Raw genomic sequence first — 18,044 nt, forward strand, 5'->3', positions numbered from 1 at the left:
ATTTTCACCCCTGTCATTGAAAGCCCTGATATTTTTCCCTTGCTGATCCAAGGTTCCTGTATCAGAGCCACGTGAAAATCTTCCGACAGGAAGCGTCTGCAGAATACAGCCGAGGCAGCCTTATTGTGCTGCAGGTTGATCTGAAGAACCTTGATCCCCATGATCAACCGCCCCACCCCGCGCCCTCAGCTGGACCTGCTCCACACCAATGAACACCCTCCAGCCCCTCCCCTTAAGAGTGGTTGAAGACTGTTCATCTATTAAAATTACAAGAGTTCTGGAATCTCCCGTGTGGACATCTCCAACAACCCTCCAGTCCGACACAGAGATCCCAGCATTCTGTTTATTAATGGCCTTGAGAATGGTCGCAGAGTCCTTCCCGGCCATGGGACCATCGACCCTTAGGAAGACCTTGGTAGATCTTATGAGGTCTTTGTAGTCCCCACAGATCACCCCTATTCCCCCAGGGCCACCGATCCCCAGCCCCGGAGCCAGACCCCGCAGCCAATCCCTGGTCTCGTCATTGCCACAAAGCATGACGAGAGCCCCCCTTTCGGGGAAACACCTTTTGAACTGCAGGCACACACCCTCTGCTGAGAGTACCTCGTCGAGAATGCGCCCCCGAAGTTCCATAGCCTCCTCCTCTGAGAGGCGCCTCTCAGGAAAGTTAGCAGGGACCAAGACTAGCTTATGTCCCGTCAGAACTTCCCTGAATGTTTCTCCCAACCCCTCCTCCGTTGAGGGATTGGTACTCGTCGCATGCGCTGCTTGCTCAGGAGGTGCGGTCGGGCGCCTCTTCGGCAGGGGTTTTTCCGCCGAAGAACCGCCCGAGCGCCCTCTCTTCCCAATAGGAGTAGAGACCGCACCTGCAGTTGCCTCCGGTGCTGCCTCCCTCTGTCTTTTTATCTTTCTTCTTTCATTGGCCGACCTCTTGCCCGTTTGCCTCCTCCATTGACTGTCCGGAAGCCAGGTGCCGTCGGCCTTTTTCTGCTCCATCGCCCAACGCTTGCGCAGTTTAAAGGGGAGCTTAAGGTTGTAGTCCATTACACATGCTCCAGTGTCTGTGTCCATGGACTCAACCCTTCCGCTAGCATCATCGAGTACTACATCGTCGTCGATGGTGGTAGCGCTAGAAGAACAGGCAGATACATCCAAGGCCTGGGTGCCGGATGCAACTGCCCGTTGCAGTTCTTCCAGATCTAAATCTGTTGGTGTTTTTTGTTTATTTTTAAAAGACTCCATAAAAGGTCCCACGAGTACCGAGGAAATAACAGTCCACCCAGCCAGAGCCCCGCATGACCAGGTAAGGCTATTTACGCTTGGGGGGGCGCCCAACCCCCAAGGGCTCCGTTTACGACGCACAACCCCTGCGCCATGCATCCCTTAGGCACGGGTCGCTTCACACCGTGGGATTGGGGTGCCCTCAGTCAAAAACAAGTTTTTGTGTGTGGTGCGATTCCAGGCGGACCCGGACTGGCACCACTACTGCGCGGCGCCGAGGGCCGTCACCGCGCAGAGTGCACACTCGAGACACTACCCTAGATCCTGGGGTTTTGTTGACAGCAGGGCCACCTCAAGCAGGACGCTGAATAGCGTTTATCCGGGCCCAACCATTGGTTAGATGGTTGGATTCGGATCCCCCTTCGGTCTTGAGCGACACCTTGGCGGTGCCGCCCCTGGAGAGGTACTTTCCCAGTTCATTTGGGATTGACCCGAACTAAGGTCAGCCCGTCTCCTAGACCCCCCCAAATTTCAGTTTTCAGGATTTCAGTTTAGATAATTCTTTTCTTTTTCTGTTAGCCATTTATTGTAAATTGGTTCTTAACTATGTAATTTAAAAATGTATAACAAAATGTATTTGTATTGCATTCTTAGGTTGTTATAAAAAAACTCAAGTTACAATCTTTAATTGTGCGAGTGTTGGCAATGGGTAGTTTGTAGCATGTGACTTCATGTCAGCTGACATCTCAATTCTCAATCTCAAGAGCTCCTCCTGTTCTTCGTGTAGGAACTTATTGACAGTATCAATTTTTGTGCAATTTTATTATATATTTCTACATTACCCGTAAGGTGTGAAGTGAACGTGACAGTACTCTATATAAAATAAGCAATGGGTGCTTCTGCTATTCCTGTAATTGTTATGTCTGTTTTATGGGGTGTTGTTGGAATAGTTCTTCCATTTTTGGTACCCAAGGGTCAGAATAGAGGGTAAGTTTTGTAATCTAACTTAGACTTTTATAGATAGGACTGACTTTGGTTAAAGCTGTATTTTAATAAGTGGTCACCACGGCAATCAAATAATTTATTGATTAGAAATTTCTAAACTATTGAGTAAAAAAAATTGTGACCTACAGATATTTCTAATTAATAATCACGCTGTTTTTATTTTACACATTATTAATATTGTTTAGATTTAAATTTATTGAAACAAAGTAAAAATCATTTTTGTAGTGAGTAATGACACTGTCAAGAACATGGTGATGAACATGTTTTTTGTGTCAAAATGTTTTTTTAAACGTTGAACAATGTTTCAAATGGCTACAAGATCATAATTTTGGGTTCTTTGATATTATATGGAGGCTGCTCTGTCACTATCTACTAGGTTACTTGTTATTGTGCAATATAAGTAGGTTTATTTTAGGTTATCATGTATATACTGCAGTATAATAAGGTCCTATAGTGATCTATAATATCGAATCATCAATATTCATGAGTAAAGAATCCTCGCAACAACTAGCCTACTTATACCAAATTACTTTATATTTTAATTAAGTTGTACTTCAAATTACAATATAAAAAGCTATAAGTTAATGTTATGGTGAATAAAAAATAATATAAGATATGTATTTATAAAATGTAACAAACAAAACAGTATTAACATTTAGGCTACTTACTTTTTACTATTTTGAAGGATAAACTTGTCTTGATACAAATAAAACATGTGCATAACCACTGCACTTGCTGCCATTACAGACCTGTTGTATTAGTGTCATTAACAGGTAATTCAATGTTAACCTATTAACAGGATACTGTTGTTCCAGTAACAGTTAGGCTGAATGATTTGTTCGGAAATTATAGGATTAAAAGTCGAGGTGGCAAATCACAAATTTGACGTTATCAACGTATTCTGCTCATCCTCCAGAACAAAAAATACATAAGTTATGGTTTTAGGGGGTGCAAATGACAAATAACATGACTTTAGAGGGTATATACATAAATAATTAAGTTCTTAATGTTTTAATGTTCTGTTTGTGTGCTGTGTCTGGATATCTGTAAATATTATCTGCAGGTGGGACTGATAGCGTATCTGTTATCTGAGTGCTCTGGGGCAGAAGTCAGAGATAATGTTTACTGTAGCTTGGATCGAGTGAGTGTGACAATTATGAATCAACCATCCACTAGTTCGACCAATCGTAGTGAACTGGTGTGTCGTAAATATTATCTGCGGCTGGGACTGATAGCGTATCTGTTAACTGAACGCTCCGGGGCAGAAGTCAGTGCTTCGCTGGATATCGTGTACTGTAGTTTGGATCGAGTGAGTGCGTGACGATCATGGATCAACCATCCACTAGTTCAACCAATCGTAGTGAATTGGTGTGTTAGAGTGTTTTGTTGGGCATGTTAAGATGTTACGATTCAACCGAAACGAGATTATTTAGTTTCTGTACATTCTGTGGAACACACTAATGGTAAATGTTCTCTATTAATGTCCATTTATATACGTATTCATATTAGGGGTACATTCATGATTTATTACGTTTTTTACACGGTACATAATTGCCTTTCCATTACAATTCAATTTATATTTCTGATCAGCCCCTCTAGAATTTGATATTTGACTGATAGGTACTATCTCGAGGGATGTTTTTCTTTCCTTGACATCAGCGCGGGGCAGCACTGGCGGTGCCGAAGCCCGTGCTGATGGCCAGAGGCACTCGTCTAAACTCGATAACAACTAATTAATTTATAGCTTGAAATTTAAGAGAAACATAGTAGTTCATTTGGATAAAAATTCTGCTCATTTCAGTATTATATTTCATTTACGTTTGCAAAGATGGCGCTGCATCAGATGACGTCATCACGAGGTTGAATCATGGTCACAAAAGGTCACGTGATGCCCGATATGGATGTAGAACATGGAAATAGTTGAAAAGTTGTTCCATTTTATTTGATGTTCTAGAACTTCGTTATTCCTCATTTCCACCCCGTCAAACCTTATATTGTTTTGTTCTGTAGGAAGATTCCAATAAGTTAATAACGCGAAACTCATATTTTGCCGCTCCGGCCGTTAATGTGACAATTACCATAATATATATTATCACTAGAAATATTACTACATTTTGCAATGTTATTATGCAATATAATTAGGTTATCGTAAATATGTTACTAGCAGCACCAAAGTTAAATATAACCTTTACAAACGCTTATGTAATCTGAGCTTCAATTTGGGTAGTATCTCGAGGGATGTTTTTCTTTTTTTTTTTGCCAGCAGAGTGGGGTGGTGCCGGAGCCACTGAAGCCCACACTGATGGCTAGAAGCACTCCAGATCAATATTTTCCCGATCTTACATCACGTCCTAAATCTTACGTGATCCTCACGTAGGTGAAGTTAGATGATCTGAGGTCAGGAAATGAGTAGGGTACGATAAGCGGATTTTTATATCGAAGAATGTAACCATCGATACCTAATATTCGCATATCAAATCCTAGACTATCAATCGATATAAAAGTATCTATAGTCCTCAATAACAATCATATGTTTTAAATTAAAATATAAATTTAATATTCACAGTGATCAAACAAATTATAATAAACAAAATTACGAAAACTGAAGACGACCATATTTGCTCCTCTCACAGTTACAGTTGTTTCTTCCCCACAAATTTCATATAATGGTTTTTTTCCGTACGAGTCCAACATGTTGAAGCCACGAAAAACACGTTTTATCATTTTCCAAAGCAATGTCGTGTAGTTTTCTAAAATTGACTGCCATTTTTAATAATCAAATTTTACTTATGTAAAATAGAAATATTACGTTAACTATTCAAAATAAATAATTTGTATCGATGGTTATGATTAAGTAATATCGTTTGCCAAATTCTATATAAAAAACCAGGTCCGCTTATCGTACCCTACACCAGGAAATTACCGGCCAGTGTGGACCATCAATGCGAGCTTTGGTAGCACCCATGGTACTTCTGGTGAAATAAGAAAAATATCCATCAAGATAGTACCCAAATTCAAGCTCAGATCACGTGAGCACTTGTTAAAATTATCTTTATTTCTTAATATTTATAATACGTACATATGTATAGTCTTATAACAAATAGTAGAAGGATAGTAGGACTTCATAATGCCCAATAAGGGGAGACTAATAAGCGGCCTACACTCGTTATTCGGCTGTTGTTGTTAAGTTAAATAAATTTTAATTTAAACTCCTGCAGTTTGTTCTTAATAATGTGATGAATATGAGGAATCTGTGTGAGATAGTTCTTGGCAAAATCTCAGAGAAATTTGAGGAGTGTAATAGGGGTAGACTGCCTAGCAGACAATCTTTGTGATTTTTTTACTGCTGGGAAGTGCACCTGTCTGAGAAGAATCCTTTTCTCTATTTCACAAAAGTGGTTATTCACTGTTATTCAAGCAATCTATAAATACTGTAACGTTTCTCTGAAATGTAGGTCTAAACCAAAGTTGGCTTTGTTAGTTGTCTATGTTATTGTTATATTTATTTTATTAAGAATTGTAATGTGTTATTTTTGTTGTTAATGTAATATAATTTTTGTTGCTTACAATTATTATATAATACCAAAGTTAGATAATATATCGAATCATTCGATAATAATCAACTAATGAGTGTAGGCTGTTTATTAAGGTCTCGCCCCAATAATTGTGTTTTATAGTCAAACCTGTTTATAAATTTATTAGTTTATCTTATCAGTCTATGTTACATTGAATTGAGTTAGTTAAATTTTTGTATAGTAACATGCTACCACAGTAATATGTTACACGAACGTAATAACTCAACACATTATTTTGCAATAGGTATTGACAAACAGTATTTCCCATCTCTAGCAGCCATTATTCAAATACCACACTTGCTTTAACTTTGTTTCAATTACTTCGGAACAATAATTCAAACGGAATTATGTTGTAGACTTTTACGATTATATTATAGTGAAACTATAGTTTTACATGTCAAAAGAAATACATGCATTTTAGAGTATAAAAAATAATACAACTTTCTTTATACTAAGTGTGGCAGTTATAATTACTTAATAGAGTAAACAAACATGTCTGACAGCATTAATATCATTCTAATTGATTATTCAATATTATCGGTCACTTGAGTGTTGGACGTTTATTATACTGCAGCTCATAAACATGGTACTAGTAGTACCAAAGTTAAAGTTAACCGTTATAAACGCTCACGTGATCTGAGTTGAAATTTGGGTACTATCTCGAGGGATATTTTTCTTTTTTCACTATAAGTGTGGGGTGGCACCACTGAAGCCCGCACTGATGGCTGGGGGCATTTCCTATTGGTACTTTTCTGACCTCAGATTACATGCCAGATTGTCTGATGAGATCTGAGCTCGGAAAATGCCTCGGCACCACTCCCCACTTCTGGCGAAAGAAGAAAAACATCTCTCAAGATACTACTTAAATTGTAGCGTTAGTACTAACTGATCACGTTAGAGCTCGAGCAGTTTTTAAACGTTGTCAAACATCTTTATCCTGTAAACAGTAAGTAGCATACTACGCATAAATGTAACTATATTATATATTTTTACATTCTCAAATACCTATATATTTGTTTTAGGCGTAAATATAAAAATAGCTTCACTATAGTACAATCTTAAAAACCTGTAACGTAATTCATTTCGACATTATTGTTCCAAATTAATTAAAACAAAGTAAAATCATGTGAACGGTATTTGAGTAGTGGCTGCAAGTATAATGGCAATATACATACGTATGTGTTATTTGGGTGATGAAGTGTCAGACAAGTTTATCCTTAAAAATAGTAAAAATTGGGGGGATCTATGAAGGATTTTTGAAATTAGAATAAGCCTATTCATCCCAGGGACTGTAAGAATGTCAATGAAAAAGTTCAGTAGGCTACAATCGGTGGAATAGTTTACGTGTGGAAGCAAAACAAACAAACAAAGGCACTTTCGCATGTATAATATTATTAGGATAATAGATGATCACTTTGAACTACCATCCACTGCAAATGACGATAGGTCAATAGTAAATTACAATCATCATGGCAGAAAGAAGATGGCAACAAATCAAGAAACGGGGTGGGCCCTTTTTTATTATTGGTTCATTCTAAATAAACTTCTAGAATTAATAATTACTGTAATTAATAAAATTATACTCTGACTCTGCATTAGTTTCTAATAATGCAGTTAATGGACAGGGTGTTAGTGAAGCCTATCATCACTTGAGAAGCTGGAAAATTTCATTCTGCCTATTTGTCCGCACATCACAAAAACAAAATAGTCTATAGTCTTGAAATTTTGCATTGAACTTAACCTAAGCCTATTACACAATACATGGTGTGGCATACTCCTACCTTGTATATCAAAGAAAGAGGTTTGTATAGTTTATTACAGCTTACACTTAGAAAAGAAAAGGTTATTATAGTGGAAATGCAGCATTCATGTCAATTCAATATAAAAATATTACAATATTGTGTTTTGATTTAATCGATTGATTGCTTCGGTTTCTAAGTGTTTTGACTTCTTCAGTCTATGTATAATCCCTTCAAAAGAGAACTTAATAATTGAACCTACCTTTAATCTGATTTATCACACTAAATTAGTTTCTCCTACCAGTAAACATAGTGTTGAACAAAGTGGTGCCTTTAAAGTTCAATTTGAGTATTATTAAGTTAACTAGTTTTGAATTGTAAAGACTATGATATTAAAATTATTACATGTAAATATAATAGATAAGTAAAATAAAATATGTTTGTTTACCATGTGTTTATTTTATTTAGTAAGATTGTTCTTAGACGTGGTTAGTTTGAATCAATAAAAAGCACTACTAATAATTTTCTATTTACTGTCGTGTGAAACAAAATACATCTGTACTTGCTATAATAAGATAATTTGAAATCTTCACGATGACCAATACAATTGGACAAATCTTTGAATGTTGCATTCAATTGGGCCAAGTTTATAAGGTACCCAACCACAGAAGCATATTTCAGGAACTAACAGATGAGTTCTAGAACTGTATTAGTTTTATTGGTTTTGCCACTACACCATCCATACCTTAAGTTTGATTCAAACAGCACATGGTAGATTAATTTAGCTGCTTGGGGGCCACCTATCTCTTTGATCCATGTTATGACAAGTACCAGAGCTAATTTTTTTGCACAATTCCTCAATATGTTGTTTTTATCTATTGTTGAGACAATAATATTTTGAGTTTCAGGTTCTGGTAGCCCATCAAGCATTTAGGATTTGTATGATAAAAAGCCTATTTTGTTTTGGGATCTATAAGGAACAAGTCATTGGTAAAAGTATTTTTTAGTCGTGTTTAGTGCTAAAAGTGTGTCAGGAAGCACTTAGGTCCTAGGAAAAGTATAGGTCCCAGTACTGACCCTTGTGGGACAACTCTTTGAACGGTTTAGGATTGTGGATAGACTTTTATGATACATTATCTCTTAAAGAAATTATTAATTTCTACTATTTGTCCTGCTTTTAACTGTGGAGCAATGTAGCATCTCTCCCTACTACCCCGAGTTATTCAAGCTTTTAAATGAGTATTTTGTGGTTTAAGCAATCAAATACCTTACTAGGGAATATACTTATTGTAGTATATCCATCGGTAACTTTGTGTATAACATTTTCAATTTGTTAAATGATGGCTCTTGTGGATTTGTTCTTCAGAAAGCCATGTTGTTATCATGTTAAAAGATTGTCGTTTTCCCTATAACTTAATAATCTTCAAAGGGCAACTTTTTCAATTATTTTAGAGTAAGTGAAATGGGGCAGTAGTTTCTTGCTTCGGCTTTTCTCCTCCCTTATTTGGGATATGCTTTGGATATTTTTGGAAAGATTCGTTGATTGAAAGATTTGTTGATTATACATTATTAACAGTAAACAATTTCATCATTGCAACGTTTAAATAGCTTTGAGAATGCATTATCGACTTCAGTAGATGTTATAGACTAGTTAATAGGTTTTAAAACTCCTCTTATTACAAGGTGAAGGTAGAGATAGCTTAGTGTAGTATTTGGCTGTAGGGCTTACATTAATAAAATTGCAATAAGCTAATAACAAATTCTTAAATGTTCCCTTAGCACCTTCAATGGAGATTTTTACCGACTCTGGGCAAGTTGGAATAGCAGTAACGTGCATCTACAGCTTTCAATGCGTTAACAGTTACATAAAATACACCTAAGCTACATAAATACATTCTATTATTTTCATATTTTCTTTTGTGAATGGCAGTATCTTTCTAACAAAATTATTAACTGTATCTTAATACAGTTACGTGAATAGGTCACATTTAATTGTTTTTGTGTTATAACTTTGCATAATTTCCTGAGAAATAAAATAATTCACTATATATGAGTACCAGTTGTGAAAAATGTACTGCTTGAATAGTATTTGACAGTTAGTGATTTGGTTCTAAAATATATTGTGTTTTTTTTAGGATAATTCAACTAGTTCTCATGCTAACCGGAGCAACATGTTGGCTTTTGTAAGTATTATGTAAGATACTATAATTAATTGTATTTTTACAGACTAGTTTATAATCTTGTTTTGTAATATGTATTTTATTTGTAAACAAAAGTATACATAAGTACACATTTTCTTTTTAAGCACAAACCATTGAACATTTGATATATTTTGGATCTCCAAATTGTAAAATTTTGCATTCTCTTCGAGTAACGTAAAATAAAAACTGTTTGGAGAAAGTGTTAACTTCTGATCATGCAACATCTACTATTACTCAAATAAAAACAAATTTAAATTGTGTTATGTTAACAGATTATACATCTGAGTATATGGGTGTATAATAAGTTATATTTTGTTCAGTAATTAACTGTGCAAGAAAAAATTAAAAAGTCTGTGCAAACCATCAAGATGGTTTTCCAGTCAAGACTTGCCAATTGCTTACTAGTCGTTGGTTTAATAGCTGAAATTAATCTTTTTAAAAATTATTGACATTGTGGTTTACTTGAAATTTTATCTTCTTAAAAGTGTATGAAATCTACTTAGTTACAGCCAATTCAATTGCTAATGCCATAAAAAAATAATATCTTTTCCATTTTAAACATACCGGTAATGCTTTTGTAAGTAAACACTATTATTTTATTTATACCCATGCTTGATAATACAATTCTGAATTAGAAGAATTATAAATTAATGTATTTGAAGTGCTATTAGTCCTTCAAATGCTAGAATTGGAGCAAAGTGGAAAGATTGAATCTTACAATAGATCACAATGTTTGAAAGGGTGAGAAACATCACAAGTTCAATAAAAATAATAAAAATAAAGGCTTAAATTACCAAATCAATGTATTTATTACTATTGTTTACTACTAACTTGTTACCAAGATGTGATAATTTACTTTAACAGTATTCATAAATTGTCCATATGTTAAGGCTTTCTATGTTATTTAAGTTTGCTCTCTGTTCTAGCTGGCTCTGTTGCTACATGGCACAAATGAACCCTCTGATTGGCCCCAAAATTGAGAATAAGACTCTCCTCTTGATGGCCAGAGAATGGGTACGTAGATAGTCCATTTACATTGCAAGAAATCCAAAATAAAATAACCATCCATGAATAAAGTGTTATTACTAGGAAGTTACTTGAATCATGCCACTCCTCGTGTTGTGGTCAGAATCAGAACAAGTTTTGAGAAAAACTATTACAATTATGTTAAAAAATTTGTTTTAAAAGGGAAATTCAGTAAATTAGACCATTATTATCGAAGTGAGTACTTCTTTTGGCGTGCTATGGATGTATGTTTTGCACGGGGAGAAAACTTTCTTTTCGCATCATGGACAAAGCGTCTTGCTTGTTTGCTCTGTAGCCACTAGGGGTGGGATTATCACAGCCATTTTTATGTCAGGCAGGGCCTCCATTCGTTGCTAGCTAATGAGAAGAGTGTTCCTTATTGAAGTGACTATTTCTTTTGTCAGGCTATGAATTGGTTTGAATAAATCTCCGAACTACTAATTTATTTATTAATGAATCCAACGTAAAAATGACCAACTTACTGCATTATTTAATAGCAGTATTGAAAGCTTATCAGTTTCTAAATTGAATTATAGCATAGTTAATATTAATTCCTATTCCAGTTCACTGCTAGTTTCATCCTGACGAGATTTAAAACATGATTAAAATAAATTGATTAGATACCTTTTATCTTAATAAACTGGGGAATATACATTTCAGAGAAGCAAGAATGAAAAACAGGTTTATAAAAACAAGTTTGAATCAAAATAACAGTTTAAAAAATAATTTGCTTAAATTTTAATTCTGTCAAGTTATAGAGTAGATAAAGACAGAAAAACATGTATAAATCATTAGATTTATTACAACTAAAGTTGAAAAAACTTGTTAAAAGGCTTCTTGTGGATTTGGCTTCTAACATTGTATGTGGGATAGCATTCAGATACTGGAAACACAATTCAAAGACAATAAATGCTATTGGATCAAACAGAAGGGTTTGAGTTACTTGGTAGCATGAAGATAAATTCTTACCTTTCTCTGGCATTTTCTGTCCAATATTTATAATACATGAACATAAACAGAGTTACTATTTCCGCACACTTCCTATTTAATTACTATAAAAACCCCATCACTTGTGTTATGACAGAAACTGAGGATGTAGTTCTTTTTCACTCCAAATGTTTTGATAATTTGCGGATCATGTATGTCTTTTTCTGCTTCTTGAAGTAATCATTCCTTCCTAGTATCAGTGAGGATCATTCAGTGAATTGGAATCGGGTTATTGGCCTTGCAGTGGGTAGTTATCAAATATTTTATAAGTAGTTGGTTTTAGGCATTTGAGCAAAAATTTAAGAATACCGTTTTACAAAATTTATGAGACATTCTCTCGTCTAGGTGAGTATAGTAGAGCAGAGGTTTCTTAGACATCTGGTAAAACCAAGTTGTAACCAATAAACTTGATTGAGGGTTTTTTAATCAAACTTTCATTTAAGACATAAACTATGAAAACTTTTATCTCCATAGCAGAAACAGGTATCCAACATGTTATATATCAATTAAAAATTAAGGACAAACACTGTATTGTATTCTAGTAATAGTTAAGTTAAGCAAATAGAGAAAAGTATGATGAAAATTTATAGTCTTGGCTTAAAATATGCTTGAAACTTACATTTTCCATGAAATTGACTAGTGGTAGGGGAAAAACTCATTCTGACTAACTTCACACCATATTTTCTCATCACTGTCTTCACTTGAAGCCTCCAGGCCAACATCAACTGGTATTCTGATCATCATATTTTGATTTGTTATAACTGGTTTTTTATCAATTAAGGGAAACAACACCCTTACTTCGTTGGAGAAGATATTGGAATTTTACCTCCTCTGCCAGAATCTTTAATTTTCCAATATGGTCCGGATCTTGATTGGTACTGTCAACTAATTAATTTACTTGAATCACTTACATCAAAATAAACAGGCCTAGGCTTTCTGTCACGGTAGGAAGAACCTAGATGACCATAACTATGCTCTGCACTGCTCAAACGAATGCTAGGACCATATGCATAGATATCTTTACTGAAGTCAATAACACTTCCTTCATGAAAATTTTTGTTTATTTAAGTGTCACTTGCACTTTTAAAAGTTGTAACACTATTATAACTTTTCTTACTCGTTACATATCAATATAAAGTTTTACATAAACAGACAACTTAAAAAAATAACACACCACTATTACACAAAACATGCATTGTTTGCATTTGTTGTTATAATTTTATTTGTTTCCTAAAGACATTTTAAAACAAACTTAGGTCTTGGTTGGCCTCTAGTAATGTTTCTGCCAGTGTACATATCGTAAAGGTCTCGCTTAGAGATTATGGCATTTCTTTTCCTAAAACTCATACTAACTATTTGTGAATGTTTGTAGCAGTTCACCAAGCTTTGACGAAATTAGAAACAGGTCGCTCATTGTTTTTTTGAAATATAAAAGTATGATGGAGCATTGGGAAAAAACTCACTATCAAACAACTACTCCATTACCTGTTCACACAAATTTTGCAAGTGAATCAATAAAATACACAGTTCAAAAATCCAGCCATTGTTATGTACTGTGATGATGCTTTCTACTGGAGATAAGATAACAGTTTGGATACTTATTTCATTGACCTTGTACAACAAGGAAGACCTTAGAAAACCTTAGACAAACAGATAACTTAATACAATTTTGTTGCTAAAATTTAAATTGATTAAGTTGTCTTAGAGTTATTTTTGAATAACACTCAGAATTCTTGTTCCTTGAAAATTGTATTTTAAAAGTTGAAATTGTTTGGTTTATTAGACACATATGAAAATGTTACCATTAAGAATTGCATCAAACAAGAATATCATTTATAACCTGGGCATGAATTAAAAAAAAAGAAAATTTGTAAACCTGGATCTCATACTATTGATTTTTTATATTAGTGGTCTATAATTATTAATGGTAATTTATGGGTGATTTTTAGTCAATTATTACTGATCAAAATATCTTCTTTTGTTCAGGGCAATCCAGTCCAGTAAGATGAGTCTGACACCAGAATCTTCATTGTCATTCCTTCACAGTTTGTTTATCAAACGATTGTTGTCCATATGTGAGATATAAAACCCAGTGTACATTACAAAGTTTAGTTTTAAATTTATTAGTGACAATATACTTGTAAAGTTTTAGTGGTGAAGGTTTGTTTTTATTTCTACACAATTTTTATTTATTGTAAGGTTTTGTAAAAATATAAATATTAAATATCACAACTCGTCTTGTAATCCTGTATTGTAAATGAAACATTACACATAAATATATATGTATTGTTAGATTGTAAAATGTGTTTACTTTATAACCGTTTAATCTATCTCCTGTCTTATTCAAAAATACACATTTTTCACTGCTGGACTGTATACATTAAAACCTGTATGTCATGTACATATTGTGGCTAAGTATGTGGAATAAAATACAATTCGAATAAATACATGAATACAAATTTATTTTATAAAATACGTAACATTCAGCAGTGTCCTTTTTAAACCGAAATCTTACATTAACACGTCCCAATATGTATTCGAAAACTGACTCACTGATTAACCAAGGTCATTGTTTCTGAAAAATAGAACAGGTGAGGTCTTCATAAAGGGAAAGAAATCACCCAGCCATCTTTCACCCCTCTCCAGTGTTACTCAGGTTTTCAGATTTATGATGAGTTTTTATGCTAAACTTACAAATTGTTAAGCATGTTCAAATTAAATGAAATTTTATTTTAAAGTATTAATACTAATTACATTCACATATGCGTTCCATGACCGTTCATGCGGGTGAGTCAAAGCAAACGTCCGTTCAAATTTTGTAATAGAGTCAAAATATTTATGAATTACAGCATCAATTTCAAAAGAAAAGCGATGACATACAAATGTTTCTTCACACTGAAGAATAACCAAAAGCCTGCTGGCTGATTCTCTTATATGCTCAGTCTTTTTTCAGGAACAATCCAACAAAGTGGCCTAAAAGTTACCTTAGTGATTGTGAGCAGCTTGTGGAAAGCAGACAAATGGTGAATGGTCTTTAAACTAGGGCTAGATGTAGCCTCTCACCAGTAAAAAGTAGTGTACACAAGGATCATTTCTTGGACCGATCCTTATCTTAACCCTTTGCACTCCGCGGTCCGACATATCGGACATCGTAGTTTAGGCTAAAAACTCCGCGGTCCGAAATATCGGACATCGCAGTTTAGGCCATAAACTCCGACGTCCGATATGTCGGACCGTTGATAAGTCGCGTTTACTGGCTACATAAATGATCCAAATGCACCTAATTTGCGATATACGCAATCTGGGATAGTTATAGATTATAACGATGTACGGTAGTAAACTTTGATACTCTATGTTTTTTTTTTTGTAATGAATAATGCAACATCACTTTCTATGACGTATCAGCTGAAGTCAGGATATCAGCTGGCTTGTGTATTGCTTTGTTCGCTGTGAGTTCGTGCTTTGTTTGCTGTGAGTTCGTGTTTCAGATAACCTCTTTTTCAGTGGATAAATCGTTTTCAATATAATTAGTGTTTTATATTGTTTATAAACAGTATAAAATAAGTGTTCAGTATATCACAGACATTTCACGATTTGTAGAATTTGACACCAATTGATAAAGTGCCCATAACTTTTTGGATTTTCGAGGTAAGTTCATAAAATTTTGAGTGTAGATACATAGTTAGATAAGAATTCCAAAAATAATAACAGTTTATAGGGGGTCAATGTAATTTTAGTCAGTTATAAGAGCTGAAAGTGAAATTTTATAAATATTTTTACATAAATATATATAAAAAAATTAAAAAAAAAAAAAACAAGATTTTTGGATCAGCATTTTTTATGTTCTTTTATATGCAGAAACTTATAACAAACAAAACAAAACAAAATTGTTGGCTTTATGTACTAAAATAAAAAAGTTATGATTTTTTTTATGAAACCCTTACACTTTTGATCAAATGGCATTGGAGTTTTTCGCTAGTACACTTGCAATAGCCACTGGAGTTTTTGGCAGTGACACAAAATTTCACTCCGGAGTGCAAAGGGTTAAACACAAATTACTTACCACAGTAGGTTGAGCCAGCCACACCATTATGTATGCTGACAATTCAGTTTTGTTAACAGCGCACAAATAATTTTATAAGTAAATTTGTTTATAGCTGTAAACCTTGCCACTGAATACTTCCAGACAATTATTGATAATTCACTGAACTGGCATGACCATATACATACTCTTCAAGAAACTCAGCAGTGTCCTATTCACCCTTAGAAAAACACAAGCAGTTAGCATACCTGAAGCAGTTTTAATTGCCTATCATGCCCTTTTTGAGAGCAACATGAGGTATGGGGTGCCTCTTCTCAACAGAATTTAGAATGTGTGCTCATTCTTCAGAAAAAAAAAAATGGTAAGAATTGTCTGGTCTGGGACGGGGGGACAGTTGTAGAAGATATTTCAAAGAGCTGAAGTTGATGACAGTGTTAAGTCTCTACATTTACAAAGTCATTATCCTGGTAAGTTAATGTAAGTCGAGTCAGCAGACTCGACATCAAGACCTGCATAGGTATAGTACTAGAAATACCCAGAACTTTAGTCTTCCTGCACATCATTGGACACTTTTTGAGAAAAACCCTTCATATCTAGACGCAAAATTTCAAAACATCCTGCTTCAAGACGTCAAGAGCGAGAACCCCAGAACACTCAAGTTACGTCTTACCAGGTGGCTTCTTGAAAACCCCTTTTACAGTGTCAATGAGTGTGAGTTTTCAACATATAATCATGGACTCAAAACCGAATTTGATTGATTTTCAAAGCAAGAAAATTTGTTTGTAGTTATTTGCATAAACTTGTAACACCATTTCAGGTCTTGGTGATCTTGACATAAAGTACCCTCTCTTTCTTTATTTGTTCAATCATGAGGTACCCATTGAGAAACAACTTCTATTACTTTTAAAAATTCATGCAAGATTATTCGAATTGCTACGGATCCAATCCCTAGCAAACGGTAAAGTACAGTGCCAGTCCTCTAGGATCACATTATAACCGCTATCAGTGTTTTCTTAAGTGACGGTGGAATGCTGCCTTCCCGAACATTATTTATCTTTAAGTTAATTATTACCCCTTTGAAATTCCAAATACAACATAAAAAAGTAGCAGAAAATGGCGCTTCAGAACCAAAAGCAATTTTGAAACGTTCGATGCACTTATCTTGAGACAATTCGACTTTAAATATCATAGCCCAAAAATTATCTTTTGATAATTTCATGAAGTTTATCTTTCTCAACAAGTACACTGATGAACCACATTTGTTGTCAGGTACTGACTGACGCTCGGATAATCAGATAAGATTATTGTAGTATGCACTGCCCTACTGATATCTCAGAGTGACTCTCATAATCTGTAAACACGTGATGGAATTTCTTTATTTGTATTTTGTCAGTTCCTTCAGTATTTTATGACACTAGAAACCTCATATCAAACTGCTTAGAAATTTCACGTCTCTAAATTTCAAGTATGTACACGTATCACTCCAGTTGTTCCCACTTAATAATTGTCAACAGTTTTATGCTATTTCCTTGCCACTAAACTATGCAGTGAAATTCTTGTAATTTTAATTCTATAAATGCATATTGATTAGTTTAACAAGTTACAAGCATTTTATTTATAGTTTTTGAGTTTGGAGGTCGTTCCGTTCCTGAAACACGGTTTTTTTATCTACTCAAGTAAGGCTATTTTCTGCAGCTTTGAGATGCCCTCAATAGAAACTTCCTCTAAAAGTCACAATTTATGAATAACTCACCTGCATCTCTATATAATACCAACAAGGAACCAACCGGTCTGCTCATTGTGCCATGGTTTACTGAATATATTTTATTTTTGTTATATTCATGTATAAAATGTAAAGAGCATAATTAATAAAGTATTATCCATTAAATTGATCTATGACCGTCAAAAGATGAATACTATACTAAATGGACCAAGTCTAAAATAATCATGTTTCTAATAGTTTGAATAATTCACTAAAATAATGTTTGTGAGTCTCCGAAATTATTAAATTGTTTACATTCTCCAAATATTTATTGATTACTACACTAGTTTATATAGCAATACCATTTTTCAAATGCTCAATTTTAAAACCCTCACTGATCATTATTAAAGTTTATTTTAGTAAATTAATATGTACAATAACTAAATTAATTTAACCAACTTATTCCCAAAAGATAATATGATGTATGATAGTTACTCAAAATGTATAAGCATTTAATGAAAATAGTTATGTTTATTTAAGAAATAT

At 34.4% G+C, this 18,044-nt stretch overlaps 1 protein-coding gene across 1 annotated transcript; it reads left to right on the top strand.

Moving 5' to 3' along the window:
• Positions 1-1,952: 1,952 nt before the first annotated feature.
• Positions 1,953-14,056, top strand: LOC124352788 (V-type proton ATPase subunit e-like). The gene is made up of 4 exons (XM_046802462.1): positions 1,953-2,208; positions 9,676-9,723; positions 10,668-10,755; positions 13,741-14,056. Exons 1-4 carry the CDS (start codon positions 2,111-2,113, stop codon positions 13,756-13,758), a joined length of 252 nt encoding a protein of 83 aa, XP_046658418.1. The 5' UTR covers positions 1,953-2,110; the 3' UTR covers positions 13,759-14,056.
• Positions 14,057-18,044: the final 3,988 nt, after the last annotated feature.

The sequence above is a fragment of the Homalodisca vitripennis genome, chromosome 1 (assembly GCF_021130785.1).
Source record: "Homalodisca vitripennis isolate AUS2020 chromosome 1, UT_GWSS_2.1, whole genome shotgun sequence".
NCBI classification, from domain to species: Eukaryota; Metazoa; Arthropoda; class Insecta; order Hemiptera; family Cicadellidae; genus Homalodisca; species Homalodisca vitripennis.

Excerpts from the sequence above, each read along its gene's own strand:
- LOC124352788 (XM_046802462.1), top strand. The coding sequence starts at position 2,111 with ATGGGTGCTTCTGCTATTCCTGTAATTGTTATGTCTGTTTTATGGGGT. Across the intron at positions 2,209-9,675 it reads CCCAAGGGTCAGAATAGAGG|GATAATTCAACTAGTTCTCA; the intron begins GTAAGTTTTGTA and ends TGTTTTTTTTAG. Across the intron at positions 9,724-10,667 it reads GGAGCAACATGTTGGCTTTT|CTGGCTCTGTTGCTACATGG; the intron begins GTAAGTATTATG and ends TCTCTGTTCTAG.